At 48.8% G+C, this 18,619-nt stretch overlaps 1 protein-coding gene across 3 annotated transcripts in view; it reads right to left on the bottom strand.

Annotated features, from left to right (window-relative positions):
- LOC143787568 (flavin-containing monooxygenase 3-like) overlaps positions 1 to 18,619 on the bottom strand; it is an 80,326-nt gene that overhangs the window by 13,170 nt on the left and 48,537 nt on the right. For all 3 annotated transcript variants that reach the window (XM_077276429.1, XM_077276432.1, XM_077276431.1), the window contains one exon: positions 6,418 to 6,606. In XM_077276429.1, coding sequence (XP_077132544.1) covers positions 6,418 to 6,606 — 189 coding nt within the window. The remainder of the gene's footprint in view (positions 1 to 6,417; positions 6,607 to 18,619) is intronic.

Consider the following 18,619-nt stretch of genomic DNA (forward strand, 5'->3'; position numbering starts at 1 on the left):
ATCATATTTATTAATGACCTTGTAGGCGGCATACAGAGCAGAATTTCAATATTTGCAGATGACACTAATCTCTGCAGGGTAATTAATACAGAGGAGGACAATTTTATATTACAGGATGATTTATGTAAACTAGAAGCTTGGGCTGATAAAAGGCAAATGAGCTTTAATGGGGATAAATATAAAGTCATGCACTTGGGTAGAAGTATTAAGATGTGCTTAATTCTAAAACTCTGGGCAAAGCCGTCAATGAAAAAAACCTGGGTGTATGGGTGGATGACAAACTCACATTTAGTGGCCAGTGTCAGGCAGCTGCTACAAAGGCAAATAAAATAATGGGATGCATTAAAAGAGGCATAGATGCTCATGAGGAGAACATCATTTTACCTCTATACAAGTCACTAGTTCGACCACACTTAGAATACTGTGCACAGTTCTGGTCTCAGATGTATAAGAAAGACATAGCTGAACTAGAGCGGGTGCAGAGAAGAGCGACCAAGGTTATTAGAGGACTGGGGGGTCTGCAATACCAAGATAGGTTGTTACACTTGGGGCTATTTAGTTTGGAAAAACGAAGACTAAGGGGTGATCTTATTTTAATGTATAAATATATGAGGGGACAGTACAAAGACCTTTCTGATGATCTTTTTAATCATAGACCTGAGACAGAGACAAGGGGGCATCCTCTACGTCTGGAGGAAAGAAGGTTTAAGCATAATAACAGACGCGGATTCTTTACTGTAAGAGCAGTGAGACTATGGAACTCTCTGCCGTATGATGTTGTAATGAGTGATTCATTACTTAAATTTAAGAGGGGACTGGATGCCTTTCTTGAAAAGTATAATGTTACAGGGTATATACACTAGATTCCTTGATAGGGCGTTGATCCAGAGAACTAGTCTGATTGCCATAAGTGGAGTCGGGAAGGAATTTTTTTCCCCATGATGGAGCTTACTCTTTGCCACATGGTTTTTTTTTGCCTTCCTCTGGATCAACATGTTAGGGCATGTTAGGTTAGGCTATGGGTTGAGCTAGATGGACTTGAAGTCTTCCTTCAACCTTAATAACTATGTTACTATTTTAGTATGTTATTTGCTAGGTAACAGGCACCAAAAAGGGGGGTTGGGAATTTGAGTTTTACATAGAGCACCTCTCATTACTCAGCGAGTAATGAGTGCATCTGAGCACTGTGATACTTCTAGCACATTCGCTCATCCCTAATATTAATTAAATAGTTCACCTCTCACCACATTATAAGATGAACTGTCAGAGAGTGGAAGAAGCTATTAACAAATTTCCTCCTGTAGATCTTATAGTAATATAATGCTTTGACCTGTGCAGCAGCAATTAGTTAGCCTACAGACATCCCATCTTGGGAGGAGTCAAATGGACGTTAGAAACTCAGTTCCTGTTTCTTAGGCTACTTTCACACTAGCGTCGCACAACGCACGTCGCAATGCGACGTTACGACGTACCGACGCAAACTGTGAGGAGAAAACACAACGGTGGCAGCGGATGCAGTTTTACAATGCATCCACTGCCCCATTGTGATGTCCGGGGAGGCGGGGGCAGAGTTCCGGCCGTGCATGCGCGGTCAGAAACGGCGGACACGACGCACCAAAAACCGTTACATGTAACTTTTTTTTATACCGACGGTCCGACGCAACACGACGCAACCGTCGCACGACGGTTGCGACGTGTGGCAATCCGTCGCACTGCGTCGCTAATGCAAGTCTATAGAGAAAAAACGCATCCTGCAAGCAATTTTGCAGGATGCGTTTTTTCTACAAAACGACGCATTGCGACGTGCAGTGAACGACGCTAGTGTGAAAGTAGCCTTAGCGAGTTATTGGAGAGTCTTGACAGGAGAAGGAGAATTTTGCAGACCAGCATTGGATCAGGGAGTTGTGTGTGGAGAAAAAAGAAGACTATACCCAGGTAGCAACTTCAGTAGAAACCAAATATCAAGCAGCAGAAGTAGTCCTTCATAGAAGGCAAGTAAGGTACCTACAGAAAGCGTTATCTGATAAGGAAGCTTTAATGTAGTCAGACCTAAGGGTCAAAGATAAGCCTGGCCAATCCGTGTAAACGGATACTAAGATGGAGTGGTGAAACCGGATGCGAGTAACCCAAATGTAGTAGAAGTTGAGAATAGTTGTGAGGGCCTCTAGTGACCCATCTCACCCAGGAGGCCCTCATTAGAATGGAGATGGAGTACCTCATGTTAACCTGCTCTTTCAGTGTAGGAAGCAATATAAGAAATGTGCCACCACATGTAACTGTCAAACCTATGCTTCTGAACTGTACAGAACATGTATTCTTTAATTGCCATGCCCGCTAATGGATGATGCAATTATCACCTGTGCAATACTAAGGAAATCCTGAAAACATGACTTGTTGGTGGCTCTTGAGGACCAGAGTGGGGGAACACTGTTCTATATAAAGGCCAGAAATCATGTTTTGACTTCTGAAATAAATATAACCATAACAATGAAACAGAATATTTAACTTCCCTAACAAAAAGTAAATTTTTATCTTTCTATTTAGCGTGGTTCCCTTCACTGCGTTTATAAATCTAACGTCAACAGAACCCACAATCTGTCTGGAAAATCGTCATTTAATATATCTTTATTATGCTTGAATACTATTTGCAAACACCGTTTATGGTCAAATAAATGCAGTACTTAATTTGTGAGGTCCATAAATTATCTGGATCAGTGGCCACAAAAGCAAGGTCCTTATCTGGAGGACACATCAGAGCTGTGCATTCCACAAACAGCCCATTAATTTTAATACTGTGCCTTAGTGAACAGAATGTTTTTTTGCAGAGCTGGGACCGTGGGTTCAAATGAGGTCAAGGACAACATTTCCATAGAGTTTGTATGTTCTCCCAGTGCTTGTGGCTTTCCTCCGTGTACTCTGGTTTCCCTCCACACTCCAAAACACATACTCCTAGAAAATTTAGATTGTGAGCTGTGGTGGGGACAGTAATGTTTGTAAAGCAATGAGGGAAATGTTAGGGCTATATAAGTAAGTAGAGATGCATGAATTGATTAGTTGGACTCCAGTCTGTTGGACAGATCAGTAGTCTTTGCAAAATGGGAGGTTTGTGAATCTCTTACCGATTGGGATGGCATGTTATCTATGCAACAAGCCACAATAATGGCGCTGCACCAGCCCTAGTTAATCAAAAGCTGCGCTGTTGCATAAAAGCAATCCTAATTATATATATATATATATATATATATATATATATATATATACAGTACAGACCAAAAGTTTGGACACACCTTCTCATTTAAAGATCTTTCTGTATTTAAAGGAAGACCAAGAGTCGCCTCTGCTTCTGAGGATAAGTTTATCCGAATCACCAGCGTCCGAAATCGCAGGTTAACAACAGCTCAGATTAGAGACCAGGTCAATGCCACACAGAATTCTAGCAGCAGACACATCTGTACAACAACTGTTAAGAGGAGACTTTGTGCAGCAGGCCTTCATGGTAAAATAAAAAAACACAAAAATTGAGCTTAACTTGAGTTGGTACACATGCAAAGGTTAAACGCATGTTCACAGTGGCCACAAAACATTAAAACCTACAAGAGAAAAAAGTAAGCAAAAACCCTGATGTGCCTAAGTAAAAAAGCGAAAGTGCATTTAAATAACACAGAGTTTTTAGTAATACTGTTTTTTGATCAAAAAATAGCAAAAAAGCCATCCCACCTCGTCAATGTAACTCTGATAGGGACAGTCCTACACTGTCTAATATTAAAACCTTACCATGTGCCAATGTTGACCTCAGTGTGAATAAGGGCAGACAAAAGGACTGGGCCCAACCAGTGAAACACCAGACTGGGGAAGCCTTATATATAGTCTCTAGCTCAGAAACAGGGAGGCCACACCCCGGCTTCCACAGAATGCAACAATACAGATAAAAAAACACAAAAATTGAGCTTAACTTGAGTTGGTACACATGCAAAGGTTAAACGCATGTTCACATTAGCCACAAAACATTAAAACCTACAAGAGAAAAAAGTGGTAAGGTTTTAATATTAGACAGTGTAGGACTGTCCCTATCAGAGTTACATTGACGAGGTGGGATGGCTTTTTTGCTATTTTTTTTATCAAAAAACAGTATTATTAAAAACTCTGTGCTATTTAAATGCACTTTCGCTTTTTTACTTAGTTACATCAGGGTTTTTGTTTACTTTTTTCTCTTGTAGGCTTCATGGTAAAATAGCTGCTAGGAAACTACTGCTAAGGACAGGCAACAAGCAGAAGAGACTTGTTTGGGCTAAAGAACACAAGGAATGGACATTAGACCAGTGGAAATCTGTGCTTTGGTCTGATGAGTCCAAATTTGAGATCTTTGGTTCCAATCACAGTGTCTTTGTGCGACGCAGAAAAGGTGAACGGATGGACTCTACATGCCTGGTTCTCACCGTGAAGCATGGAGGAGGAGGTGTGATGGTGTGGGGGTGCTTTGCTGGTGGCACTGTCTGGGATTTATTCAAAATTGAAGGTATACTGAACCAGCATGGCTACCACAGCATCTGGCAGCGGCATGCTATTCCATCCGGTTTGCGCTTAGTTGGACCATTATTTATTTTTCAACAGGACAATGACCCCAAACACACCTCCAGGCTGTGTAAGGGCTATTTGACCAAGAAGGAGAGTAATGGGGTGCTATGTCAGATGACCTGGCCTCCACAGTCATCAGACCTGAACCCAATCGAGATGTTTGGGGTGAGCTGGACCGCAGAGTGAAGGCAAAAAGGCCAACAAGTGCTAAGCATTTCTGGGAACTCCTTCAAGATTGCTGGAAGACCATTTCCGGTGACTACCTCTTGAAGCTCATCAAGAGAATGCCAAGAGTGTGCAAAGCAGTCATCAAAGCTAAAGGTGGCTACTTTGAAGAACCTAGAATATAAGACATATTTTCAGTAGTTTCACACTTTTTTGTTAAGTATTATTCCACATGTGTTAATTCATAGTTTTGATGCCTTTAGTGTGAATTTACAATTTTCATAGTCATGAAAATACAGAAAATTCTTTATATGAGAAGGTGTGTCCAAACAATTGGTCTGTACTGTATATAAAACTATATATATATATATATATATATATATATATATTTATATATATTTATATATATATATATATATATATATATATATATATATATAGTGTCTAGCTTTATATGTTATTAAATTGATTTGCAGCATGAAATTAAGCTTGTTTTTAATTGACTTGCTTTTTCTAACTGCTGCCATTCTCCTGATATGCGAGCTTTTATCTTGCACAGTGTACAGCTTGTTCCCGCAGAGCTCTGCCACTCAAGCATGGTCTAGTATGTGCAGGAGATGAGTTAGCTGCTAATATCCCAGTCATTTCTCTCCAGTAAATTGACTTCTATGCAGCAGTTAGTTGCTCACCTCCCTCATACTGTCTGTACAGTGTTCATTTTAGGACATGGTCACAAATCAAAGTCAAACATCAGAAATAACATCAGAAATACTCTGTCTGATACCTCATTCTGATACTTGATTCTGATACCCGACTTTCTGATGTTTGACTTTGATTTGTGACCATGTCCTAAAATGAACACTGTATGTCCGAGATCTTTACAGAGTAAAGAATGAAGTGGTTCAACTACAATGCCTATCTATGACTATAGTGTGTAGTTACTATGCAGATGGTGAGCTAAACGTGATTGCTAATTATGCAGGGGAGAGGAGAGTCTATCTAAGGCAGAGGTTAGCCTAAAGGTGTATTGTGTGTGTTATTGCTGATGAAAAGTCAGCTGAACTGTATTGGCAACCTGGAGAGATTAATTCTGGAAAATCTGATGGTAATTTTGTGAGGGAATCTGGGATGGGTTGGGGTGGTGTCCTCAATGCCAAGGTAGACTGGAGTAAGGCTATGTTGAGGGAGTTTAGGAATATTCCCTGTGTGGATCAGTAGATATAAAGGATGAGTCTCCTTACCTTTTTGTGCCCCGAGCAGCTAGAATATGGGGTTGCGTCCACACAAATCAAACAAAAACCACCAAAGGGGACTTAATTGTTGACAATGACCAAGTGTGCTGTGTACGCCAAACACTAGTCAGTCTGTGACCAGTGGTGAATATACTTTTTATACCTTTTTAATGGATTTTCAATAAAGAATTAGCAAGTTTTTATTCAAAAAGAGATTCTACTGTAGCTTTAGACTAATCCATGTGAATAGCTGTAGGACAAGTGTTCATCCATAGACTTCAATTAATGTAGATGCAGCATTGATGTTACCCATGATAAAAGCTGTGCACTTATTCATATTGTAGCTGCTGTTAATGCCAACATGCCATCACAATACATAATGCAAAGCATGAGCAATTATTTCACATATTGTAAGATGATAGATGTAAATTTAGAAGACACTTACTTTAAACTTGATGTGCCTTAACAGGTCAAAGTGTTTGGCATATTGCTTCAGGTAATCCAGGAACAGAATATTGTGCATGAAGTTCGGGAATTCATCTGGTATAGGAAAGTCTGGATAACACATCATTTCTTTGCAAGCATTTGTGAATACTGAATGGTAGATACTAGCCTTCCCATCTTCTGCATGGTCCTATAAGGAACATAGTCATATAGAAAAAGTAAAGTAAAAATTGTAAGTAACTATCTGAACTCGTACAAGAGACATAAAAGATAAGTGATGATAAGTGACAATATTCCTGGACTTCAGCGTTTGTTACTTCATTGAGGCAAAATAAAACATTTTGGTCTCCTTTAGGCTATATTCTCATGATGAACTTGGTGCTTTTTTGATGTGGCATGAATTTCTATACCTATTATTTAAATACGGTTACTTGCGGCTTTTTAATTGTGTTTTTAATGCTGCGTTTTTTTGTCTCTTATTGATGTGTCATGCTTTAAAATAAAGCTGCTTTGTTTTTGATACTTCCTGTTTTTTGCTTTGACAAAGCTTTATGGACATACTTAGGAGCTGATTACATGCACTTTTGATGCGTTTGCGCAGCGGAAACACACTAAAGACGCATGTGCATTTTTTGCTGAATATTTTCCACACCAAAAGGTAAGTGCATGGGGAAAATCCGCACAGAAAACTCAGCATACCAGCAAGAGAAATTGATAGTTGGCAAATTTGAAATACGCAGCGCAAGAATTGCACGGTAGACATGAGATTTCTATAAATCCCATCCACTTTGATGGAACTGTAAGACTCGGTGTTTTTGACGCAGCAAAAACACGCAGCTTCAAAAACACACCAAAAGCTTATCGTGGGAAAGTAGCCTTAGACCTACTTGAATAAGAGTTCAAGTGCAGTAATTCGCAGCAACTGCTACACATCTATCCTATCCAGTCAAAATGTAATAGGATAGGCATCTATCCTATACAGTCCAAATGTACCGTAAGTAATTATCTGAACTCGTACAAGACACATAAAAGATAAGTGATGATAAGTAGTGTTGAGCGATACTTTCCGATATCGGAAAGTATCGGTATCGGAAAGTATCGGCCAATACCGTCAAAATATCGGATCTAATCCGATACCGATACCCGATCCCAATGCAAGTCAATGGGACGAAAATATCGGAATTAAAATAAACCCTTTATAAACTTGTAGGTTCATTCTACATGAAGGAAAACAACTAAGAATAATGTAGGATGTATTGGGGGACGTGGCGGAGACATTAAAGGCACAGAGGTTTAGCCCAATGTAATAGAATAGCAGGATTTAGTTTTTTTTTATGACGTTCGGCGGTAGAAAGATTTTGACTATGTTAATTTTTTTTTTATTTTGTCAGATATTGATGTTTCACTACTTCCACGCCCTTCACCTTCTTTTTTACTTCTCCCACACTTTCTTCTTCATTATCCTCATCATCAGCTTCTTTGACATCAACTTCTTCACCTTATTCATCTTCTTCTTCATCTTCTACCTATTATTTTTTTGGTTACATTGTTCATATTCTTTTTATTTTACTATTATCTTCATCATATTCTACTTCTTCATCATATTCTTATTTGTGACAGGCATTCCCGTAGTTGTTATCTATAAAAGTTTGAAGATTACACCTTCCGTTCTGCCTGTCACAAAAGAGTTGCATTTGTCCGCGTTCAGTTTGGCCTGCAGCATCAGGCTTTATCCAGGGGCACCACGAGGAGGAACGGACTCACCCCCATACACTGCTTAGTCTTCTTCTGCTTATAATTTAGATAATATTTTTTGCTCTGATATTTAGTGTTATGCTTAATGTTCTTCTGCTCTTTGTTCTGCAGCCTCTTGTTCTTCTGCTTCTCGGTCTTCCAGGTCGTCGTCGTCTCCAGGGTCGTCGTCTCCGGGGTCGTCGTCATCGGGGTGGTCTTCAGGGTCGTCGTCTCCGGGGTCGTCGTCATCGGGGTGGTCTTCAGGGTCATCGTCTCCAGGGTCGTCGTCATCACGGTGGTTGTCGTCTCTGGTGTCGTCGTCATCTTAGGGGTGGTCTTCCGGGTCATCGTGTTTAGTCTCTTGAACTTGGAAATGTAGCAGAAGGTACAAGAAGGCTGAGAAAATGCAGAGAACCAGCTGATGGAACTGGAACTCGGATGGCTACCCGAAGGTCCAAGAGCCAATGGAACTACCGAGGACCAGCTGACGTTACTGGAACCCGGTTACTAAGCAGGAGGTACCCGTGCCTGAAAGCACTACCAAGGACCACCTGACGTTGGTGGAACTCGGATACCCAGAGGGAGGCACCTAAGCCAAAGGCTCTGCCCGGAACCAGCTGACGGTACTGGAACCAGGATGGGGAGCAGAAGGTACAAGAGCAAAAGACACTGCCGAGAACCAGCTGACGGTGCTGGAACCCGGATGGGTAGCCGAAGGTCCAAGAGCCAATGGAACTACCGAAGACCAGCTGACGTTACTGGAACCCGGTTACTAAGCAGGAGGTACCCGTGCCTGAAAGCACTACCAAGGACCACCTGACGTTGGTGGAACTCGGATACCCAGAGGGAGGCACCTAAGCCAAAGGCTCTGCCCGGAACCAGCTGACGGTACTGGAACCAGGATGGGGAGCAGAAGGTACAAGAGCAAGTGTCTGCGTGGCTTTTGCAGGACACGATGCCGGCTGCACAGCAGGGGAACAGCTGGCGGTGCTGAACCCCACTGACACATTGGCTGGTGTTTTTCTCTGTGCAGCTAGCAGTACCGGGCCCCAACTGGCGGTGTTAGAGCCCGGGGTCAGCAGGAGGAGGAGATGGAGCAGAGTGTAGGCCGAAGCCTGCACTGGCGGCAGCTTTGGGTCTGTTGTGCCTGCGTGGCTGTTGCAGGACACGTTGCCGGCTGCACAGCAGGGGAACAGCTGGTGGTGCTGAACCCCACTGACACATTGGCTGGTGTTTTTCTCTGTGCAGCTAGCAGTACCGGGCCTCAACTGGCGGTGTTGGAGCCCGGGCTCTGCAGGGGGAGCAGAGTGTAGGCCGAAGCCTAATTGAACCAATTTCAAAGGTAACCTTTAACCCCCCCTCAGGGGTTACAAAGTAGAAGAGCCACAGCTTATGCAGCAGTAGTGCTGCACAAGTCAAAGGTTGCTCTTTTAATTTTGCTCCTTGCACACGCTGAATGAAACACGTATAACATTTAGCCCTTTATACAGTCAAACTGTGTTGGAGGCGCGAGTTCCCTTTGTAATGAGACGCAGCACAGATGTCAAGAATCCCACCTTGGTGCTGGGTGCAGCCTCCTGAGCGTTGTTATTTGCTGTACAGGAGTCTGCGCTGTCGTGTTATCCCCTGGCCTAGCGCTGTTAGCGCTGCCCATCTTCTGACCTCATTTAATGTCGGCCGCTGCGGTTCGCGATGACCATGAATCCCAGCCCCGCGGTGTCTTAACATTGTTAAAACACTGCGGGGCTGTGATTCATGGCCTGGCGCAGCACATATGTTCGCCTCTCGCACTCGGGTCCTTACACCCGCTGCAGACTGTGCGGCGTCAGCTGATCCCTTATCGCATGCCACGGCCATGAAGCCGCACAGTCTGAAGAAGGCGGAAGGAGATGAGGGACAGGCGAACTGATGCACTGCTCATGCCCATCAATCACACCCTCGCAGTCCCAATAAATAAGACACCGAGGGGCGTTGTGTGGGTCAGGGCGGCCGCAGAGGCGCAGGCAGCCAAACAATGATGCCAGAAGACGGGCAGCGCTACCAAGGGGGTTGCAGCGTGTCATTACAAAGGAAAGTCACACCACCGGGATGGTTAAATGGTCACACAGAGGACACATTTCAGACGTGTTTTCAGTTCCACATGTGCGAGGAGAATACGTTTATGAGCCACCTTGCACACATGCAGCATTACCGCTGTACAAGGTGGCTGTAAAACGTACAAACGCCTGGGGGAGGGGGGACAGGTTCCCTTCAATTTCAGTTCTTGTGTCTGCGTGGCTTTTGCAGGACACGATGCCGGCTGCACAGCAGGGGAACAGCTGGCGGTGCTGAACCCCACTGACACATTGGCTGGTGTTTTTCTCTGTGCAGCTAGCAGTACCGGGCCCCAACTGGCGGTGTTAGAGCCCGGGGTCAGCAGGAGGAGGAGATGGAGCAGAGTGTAGGCCGAAGCCTGCACTGGCGGCAGCTTTGGGTCTGTTGTGCCTGCGTGGCTGTTGCAGGACACGTTGCCGGCTGCACAGCAGGGGAACAGCTGGCGGTGCTGAACCCCACTGACACATTGGCTGGTGTTTTTCTCTGTGCAGCTAGCAGTACCGGGCCCCAACTGGCGGTGTTGGAGCCCGGGCTCTGCAGGGGGAGCAGAGTGTAGGCCGAAGCCTAATTGAACCAATTTCAAAGGTAACCTTTAACCCCCCCTCAGGGGTTACAAAGTAGAAGAGCCACAGCTTATGCAGCAGTAGTGCTGCACAAGTCAAAGGTTGCTCTTTTAATTTTGCTCCTTGCACACGCTGAATGAAACACGTATAACATTTAGCCCTTTATACAGTCAAACTGTGTTGGAGGCGCGAGTTCCCTTTGTAATGAGACGCAGCACAGATGTCAAGAATCCCACCTTGGTGCTGGGTGCAGCCTCCTGAGCGTTGTTATTTGCTGTACAGGAGTCTGCGCTGTCGTGTTATCCCCTGGCCTAGCGCTGTTAGCGCTGCCCATCTTCTGACCTCATTTAATGTCGGCCGCTGCGGTTCGCGATGACCATGAATCCCAGCCCCGCGGTGTCTTAACATTGTTAAAACACTGCGGGGCTGTGATTCATGGCCTGGCGCAGCACATATGTTCGCCTCTCGCACTCGGGTCCTTACACCCGCTGCAGACTGTGCGGCGTCAGCTGATCCCTTATCGCATGCCACGGCCATGAAGCCGCACAGTCTGAAGAAGGCGGAAGGAGATGAGGGACAGGCGAACTGATGCACTGCTCATGCCCATCAATCACACCCTCGCAGTCCCAATAAATAAGACACCGAGGGGCGTTGTGTGGGTCAGGGCGGCCGCAGAGGCGCAGGCAGCCAAACAATGATGCCAGAAGACGGGCAGCGCTAACAAGGGGGTTGCAGCGTGTCATTACAAAGGAAAGTCACACCACCGGGACGGTTAAATGGTCACACAGAGGACACATTTCAGACGTGTTTTCAGTTCCACATGTGCGAGGAGAATACGTTTATGAGCCACCTTGCACACATGCAGCATTACCGCTGTACAAGGTGGCTGTAAAACGTACAAACGCCTGGGGGAGGGGGGACAGGTTCCCTTCAATTTCAGTTCTTGTGTCTGCGTGGCTTTTGCAGGACACGATGCCGGCTGCACAGCAGGGGAACAGCTGGCGGTGCTGAACCCCACTGACACATTGGCTGGTGTTTTTCTCTGTGCAGCTAGCAGTACCGGGCCCCAACTGGCGGTGTTAGAGCCCGGGGTCAGCAGGAGGAGGAGATGGAGCAGAGTGTAGGCCGAAGCCTGCACTGGCGGCAGCTTTGGGTCTGTTGTGCCTGCGTGGCTGTTGCAGGACACGTTGCCGGCTGCACAGCAGGGGAACAGCTGGCGGTGCTGAACCCCACTGACACATTGGCTGGTGTTTTTCTCTGTGCAGCTAGCAGTACCGGGCCCCAACTGGCGGTGTTGGAGCCCGGGCTCTGCAGGGGGAGCAGAGTGTAGGCCGAAGCCTAATTGAACCAATTTCAAAGGTAACCTTTAACACCCCCTCAGGTGTTACAAAGTAGAAGAGCCACAGCTTATGCAGCAGTAGTGCTGCACAAGTCAAAGGTTGCTCTTTTAATTTTGCTCCTTGCACACGCTGAATGAAACACGTATAACATTTAGCCCTTTATACAGTCAAACTGTGTTGGAGGCGCGAGTTCCCTTTGTAATGAGACGCAGCACAGATGTCAAGAATCCCACCTTGGTGCTGGGTGCAGCCTCCTGAGCGTTGTTATTTGCTGTACAGGAGTCTGCGCTGTCGTGTTATCCCCTGGCCTAGCGCTGTTAGCGCTGCCCATCTTCTGACCTCATTTAATGTCGGCCGCTGCGGTTCGCGATGACCATGAATCCCAGCCCCGCGAGGTCTTAACATTGTTAAAACACTGCGGGGCTGTGATTCATGGCCTGGCGCAGCACATATGTTCACCTCTCGCACTCGGGTCCTTACACCCGCTGCAGACTGTGCGGCGTCAGCTGATCCCTTATCGCATGCCACGGCCATGAAGCCGCACAGTCTGAAGAAGGCGGAAGGAGATGAGGGACATGCGAACTGATCGACTGCTCATGCCCATCAATCACACCCTCGCAATCCCAATAAATAAGACACCGAGGGGCGTTGTGTGGGTCAGGGCGGCCGCAGAGGCGCAGGCAGCCAAACAATGATGCCAGAAGACGGGCAGCGCTACCAAGGGGGTTGCAGCGTGTCATTACAAAGGAAAGTCACACCACCGGGACGGTTAAATGGTCACACAGAGGACACATTTCAGACGTGTTTTCAGTTCCACATGTGCGAGGAGAATACGTTTATGAGCCACCTTGCACACATGCAGCATTACCGCTGTACAAGGTGGCTGTAAAACGTACAAACGCCTGGGGGAGGGGGGACAGGTTCCCTTCAATTTCAGTTCTTGTGTCTGCGTGGCTTTTGCAGGACACGATGCCGGCTGCACAGCAGGGGAACAGCTGGTGGTGCTGAACCCCACTGACACATTGGCTGGTGTTTTTCTCTGTGCAGCTAGCAGTACCGGGCCCCAACTGGCGGTGTTAGAGCCCGGGGTCAGCAGGAGGAGGAGATGGAGCAGAGTGTAGGCCGAAGCCTGCACTGGCGGCAGCTTTGGGTCTGTTGTGCCTGCGTGGCTGTTGCAGGACACGTTGCCGGCTGCACAGCAGGGGAACAGCTGGCGGTGCTGAACCCCACTGACACATTGGCTGGTGTTTTTCTCTGTGCAGCTAGCAGTACCGGGCCCCAACTGGCGGTGTTGGAGCCCGGGCTCTGCAAGGGGAGCAGAGTGTAGGCCGAAGCCTAATTGAACCAATTTCAAAGGTAACCTTTAACCCCCCCTCAGGGGTTACAAAGTAGAAGAGCCACAGCTTATGCAGCAGTAATGCTGCACAAGTCAAAGGTTGCTCTTTTAATTTTGCTCCTTGCACACGCTGAAAGGAACACGTATAACATTTAGGCCCTTACACAGTCAAACTGATTTTGAGGCGTGAGTTCCCTTCATAAAGAGACGCAGTACAGCTGGCAAAAATGCCACCTTGGTGCTTTGCGCGGCCTCCTGAGCATCGTTATTTGTTGCACAGGAGTCTGCGCTTTTGTGTTATCCCTTGGCCTTGGGCTGTTAGCGCTGACCATCCTCTGACATCATGTTATGTCGGCTGTTGCGGTTTGCGATGACCATGCATCCCAGCCCCCCAGTGTGTTAACATTGTTAAAACACTGCGGGGCTGGGATTCATGGCCTGGCGCAGTACATATGTTCGCCTCTCACACTCGGGTCCTTACACCTGCTTCAGACTGTGCGGCGTCAGCTGATCCCTTATCGCATGCCGCGGCCATGAAGCCGCACAGTCTGAGGAAGGCGGAAGGAGATGAGGGACAGGCGAAGAAATGCACCGTTCATGCCCATCAATCACACCCTCGCAGTCCAAATAAATAAGACACCGAGGGGCGTTGTGTGGGGCAAGGCGGCCGCAGCGGCGCAGGCAGCCAAACAATGATATCAGAAGACGGGCAGCGCTACCAAGGAGCTTGTTGCGTGTCAATACAAAGGAAAATCACACCTGAGGGACGTTTTAATGGTCGCAGAGGACTCATTTTTAGACGTGTTCACTTCAACATGGGCAAGGAGATTAAGTTTCTGAGCCACCTTGCACACATGCAGCATTACTGTCGTACAAGGTGGCTGTAAAACGTAAAAACGCCTGGGGGAGGGGGGACAGGTTTCCTTCAATTTCAGTTCTTGTGTCTGCGTGGCTGTTGCAGGACACGTTGCCGGCTACACAGCAGGGGAACAGCTGGCGGTGCTGAACCCCACTGACACATTGGCTGGTGTTTGGCTCTGTGCAGCTAGCACATCTGGGCCCCAACTGGCGGTGTTAGAGCCCAGGGTCAGCAGGAGGAGGAGAGGGAGCAGAGTGTAGGCCGAAGCCTGCACTGGAGCAAGTTGAAAGGGAAACTTTAACCCCCCCCCCCCAGGCGTTTGTAGCTGAAAGAGCCATCGTGTACAGCACTAATGCTGGAAAAGGTAAACTTAGCTCTTTTAATTATGGTCCTTGCACATGCTGAACCTAACACTTATAAAAAGTGTCCCCTCCTACCGTGATACCGTCCGGTAGGTGGAACTTTCCTTTGTGATGTGACGCAGCACAGCCGTCATTCTTACCCCCTTGGCGCCGTGCGCCGCCTCCTCAGCGTTGTTTGAATCAGTCCAGGAGCCTGCGCTGTTAGGTTAGCCCTTGGCCATGCACACATTTTGCGCTGCCCGTCTTCTGACATCATTTGGTGTCAGGCTGGCTGCACCTGTGCGGCCGCGCTGGCCGAGAGCCCGCCTCGTACTGTCTTCTGATTTAATCCCACTGGGGGCCTGAGATCCATGGACATGCGCAGTGCATATCTGAACCTCCACCTCTCACTCATCTCCCTACGGCTTCTTCTGACTGTGCGGTGTCACGGCCGTGGCATGCTATTAGGGACCAGCTGACACCGCACAGTTTGAAGAAGCCGTAGGGAGATGAGTGAGAGGTGGAGGTTCAGATATGCACTGCGCGTGTCCATGGATCTCAGGCCCCCAGTGGGATTAAATCAGAAGACAGTACGAGGCGGGCTCTCGGCCAGCGCGGCCGCACAGGCGCAGCCAGCCTGACACCAAATGATGTCAGAAGACGGGCAGCGCAAAATGTGTGCATGGCCAAGGGCTAACCTAACAGCGCAGGCTCCGGGACTGATTCAAACAACGCTGAGGAGGCGGCGCACGGCGCCAAGGGGGTAAGAATGACGGCTGTGCTGCGTCACATCACAAAGGAAAGTTCCACCAACCGGACGGTATCACGGTAGGAGGGGACACTTTTCATAAGTGTTAGGATTAGCATGTGCAAGGAGCACCACGAAAAGAGGCACTTTTTCCCTTTGCATCATTACTGCTGCACAAGGTGGCTCCTTCAGTAACAAACGCCTGGGGGGGGGGACAGGTTCCCTTAAATTTAACTTGTTGTGCCTGCGTGGCGGTCGCAGTACACGTTGCCGGCTGCACAGCAGGGGAACAGCTGGCGGTGCTAAACCCCACTAACACATTGGCGAGGTGTTTGGCTCTGTGCGGACAGCACTTCTGGACGGCAACTAGCGGTGTTGGAGCCCAGGGACAGGTGGAGGAGGAGGAGGTAGGAGGAGGTAGGAGGGATTGCCACACACACAGCTGGGGAACAGCTGACGTTACTGAACCCCAATAACAGAGGAGGGACTGTTGACTGTGCGCACAGCACTACCAGGCAACAACTAGCGGTGTTGGAGCCCAGGGACAGGAGGGGGAGGTGGAGGTGGAGGAGATAGGAGGGATTGCCACACACACAGCAGGGGAACAGCTGACGTTACTGAACCCCAATAACAGAGGAGCGACTGTTGGGACTGTGCGGACAGCACTTCTGGACGGCAACTAGCGGTGGTGGAGCCCAGGGACAGGTGGAGGAGGAGGAGGTGGAGGAGGTAGGAGGGATTGCCACACACACAGCTGGGGAACAGCTGACGTTACTGAACCCCAATAACAGGGTAGCGACGGTTGGGACTGTGCGGACAGCACTTCTGGACGGCAACTAGCGGTGTTGGTGCCCAGGGACAGGTGGAGGAGGAGGAGGTGGAGGAGGTAGGAGGGATTGCCACACACACAGCAGGGGAACAGCTGACGTTACTGAACCCCAATAACAGAGGAGGGACTGTTGACTGTGCGCACAGCACTACCAGGCAACAACTAGCGGTGTTGGAGCCCAGGGACAGGTGGAGGAGGAGGAGGTAGGAGGAGGTAGGAGGGATTGCCACACACACAGCAGGGGAACAGCTGACGTTACTGAACCCCAATAACAGAGGAGGGACTGTTGGGACTGTGCGTACAGCACTACCAGGCAACAACTAGCGGTGTTGGAGCCCAGGGACAGGTGGAGGAGGAGGAGGTAGGAGGAGGTAGGAGGGATTGCCACACACACAGCTGGGGAACAGCTGACGTTACTGAACCCCAATAACAGAGGACCGACTGTTGGGACTGTGCGGACAGCACTTCTGGACGGCAACTAGCGGTGTTGGAGCCCAGGGACAGGTGGAGGAGGAGGAGGTGGAGGAGGTAGGAGGGATTGCCACACACACAGCTGGGGAACAGCTGACGTTACTGAACCCAAATAACAGAGGAGCGACTGTTGGGACTGTGCGGACAGCACTTCTGGACGGCAACTAGCGGTGTTGGAGCCCAGGGGCAGGTGGAGGAGGAGGAGGTGGAGGAGGTAGGAGGGATTGCCACACACACAGCAGGGGAACAGCTGACGTTACTGAACCCCAATAACAGAGGAGGGACTGTTGACTGTGCGCACAGCACTACCAGGCAACAACTAGCGGTGTTGGAGCCCAGGGACAGGAGGGGGAGGTGGAGGTGGAGGAGATAGGAGGGATTGCCACACACACAGCAGGGGAACAGCTGACGTTACTGAACCCCAATAACAGAGGAGCGACTGTTGGGACTGTGCGGACAGCACTTCTGGACGGCAACTAGCGGTGTTGGAGCCCAGGGACAGGTGGAGGAGGAGGAGGTGGAGGAGGTAGGAGGGATTGCCACACACACAGCTGGGGAACAGCTGACGTTAATGAACCCCAATAACAGGGGAGCGACTGTTGGGACTGTGCGGACAGCACTTCTGGACGGCAACTAGCGGTGTTGGAGCCCAGGGACAGGTGGAGGAGGAGGAGGTGGAGGAGGTAGGAGGGATTGCCACACACACAGCAGGGGAACAGCTGACGTTACTGAACCCCAATAACAGAGGAGGGACTGTTGACTGTGCGCACAGCACTACCAGGCAACAACTAGCGGTGTTGGAGCCCAGGGACAGGTGGAGGAGGAGGAGGTAGGAGGAGGTAGGAGGGATTGCCACACACACAGCAGGGGAACAGCTGACGTTACTGAACCCCAATAACAGAGGAGGGACTGTTGGGACTGTGCGTACAGCACTACCAGGCAACAACTAGCGGTGTTGGAGCCCAGGGACAGGTGGAGGAGGAGGAGGTAGGAGGAGGTAGGAGGGATTGCCACACACACAGCTGGGGAACAGCTGACGTTACTGAACCCCAATAACAGAGGAGGGACTGTTGACTGTGCGCACAGCACTACCAGGCAACAACTAGCGGTGTTGGAGCCCAGGGACAGGAGGGGGAGGTGGAGGTGGAGGAGATAGGAGGGATTGCCACACACACAGCAGGGGAACAGCTGACGTTACTGAACCCCAATAACAGAGGAGCGACTGTTGGGACTGTGCGGACAGCACTTCTGGACGGCAACTAGCGGTGTTGGAGCCCAGGGACAGGTGGAGGAGGAGGAGGTGGAGGAGGTAGGGGGGATTGCCACACACACAGCTGGGGAACAGCTGACGTTACTGAACCCCAATAACAGGGGAGCGACTGTTGGGACTGTGCGGACAGCACTTCTGGACGGCAACTAGCGGTGTTGGAGCCCAGGGACAGGTGGAAAAGCAGAGGAACACAATGTAGGCCGAAGCCTGAGAAAGTCGAAAGGGAACCTTTAACCCCCCCCAAGGCGTTTGTAGCTGAAAGAGCCAGCTTGTGCAGCACAAAAGATGCAAAAGGAAAAGGTGGCTCTTTTCATCATGCTCCTTGCAAACACAGAACTAAACACTTATAAAATGTGTCCACTGAAACCGTGAAACCGTCCCGGAGGTGGGACTTTCCTTCGTAATATGACGTAGCACAGCCGTCATTCCTACCCCCCCGGAGCCGCGCCCCGGCTCCTCAGCGTAGTTTGATTCCGTCCCGGAGCCTGCGCTGTTATGTTATCCCTTGGCCAGGCACACTTAGCGCTGCCCATCTTCTGACATCATTTGGTGTCAGGCTGGCTGCGCCTGTGCGGCCGCGCTGGCCGAGAGCCCGCCTCGCAGTGTCTTCTGATTTTA

Source organism: Ranitomeya variabilis, chromosome 8, assembly GCF_051348905.1.
Source record: "Ranitomeya variabilis isolate aRanVar5 chromosome 8, aRanVar5.hap1, whole genome shotgun sequence".
NCBI lineage: Eukaryota > Metazoa > Chordata > Amphibia > Anura > Dendrobatidae > Ranitomeya > Ranitomeya variabilis.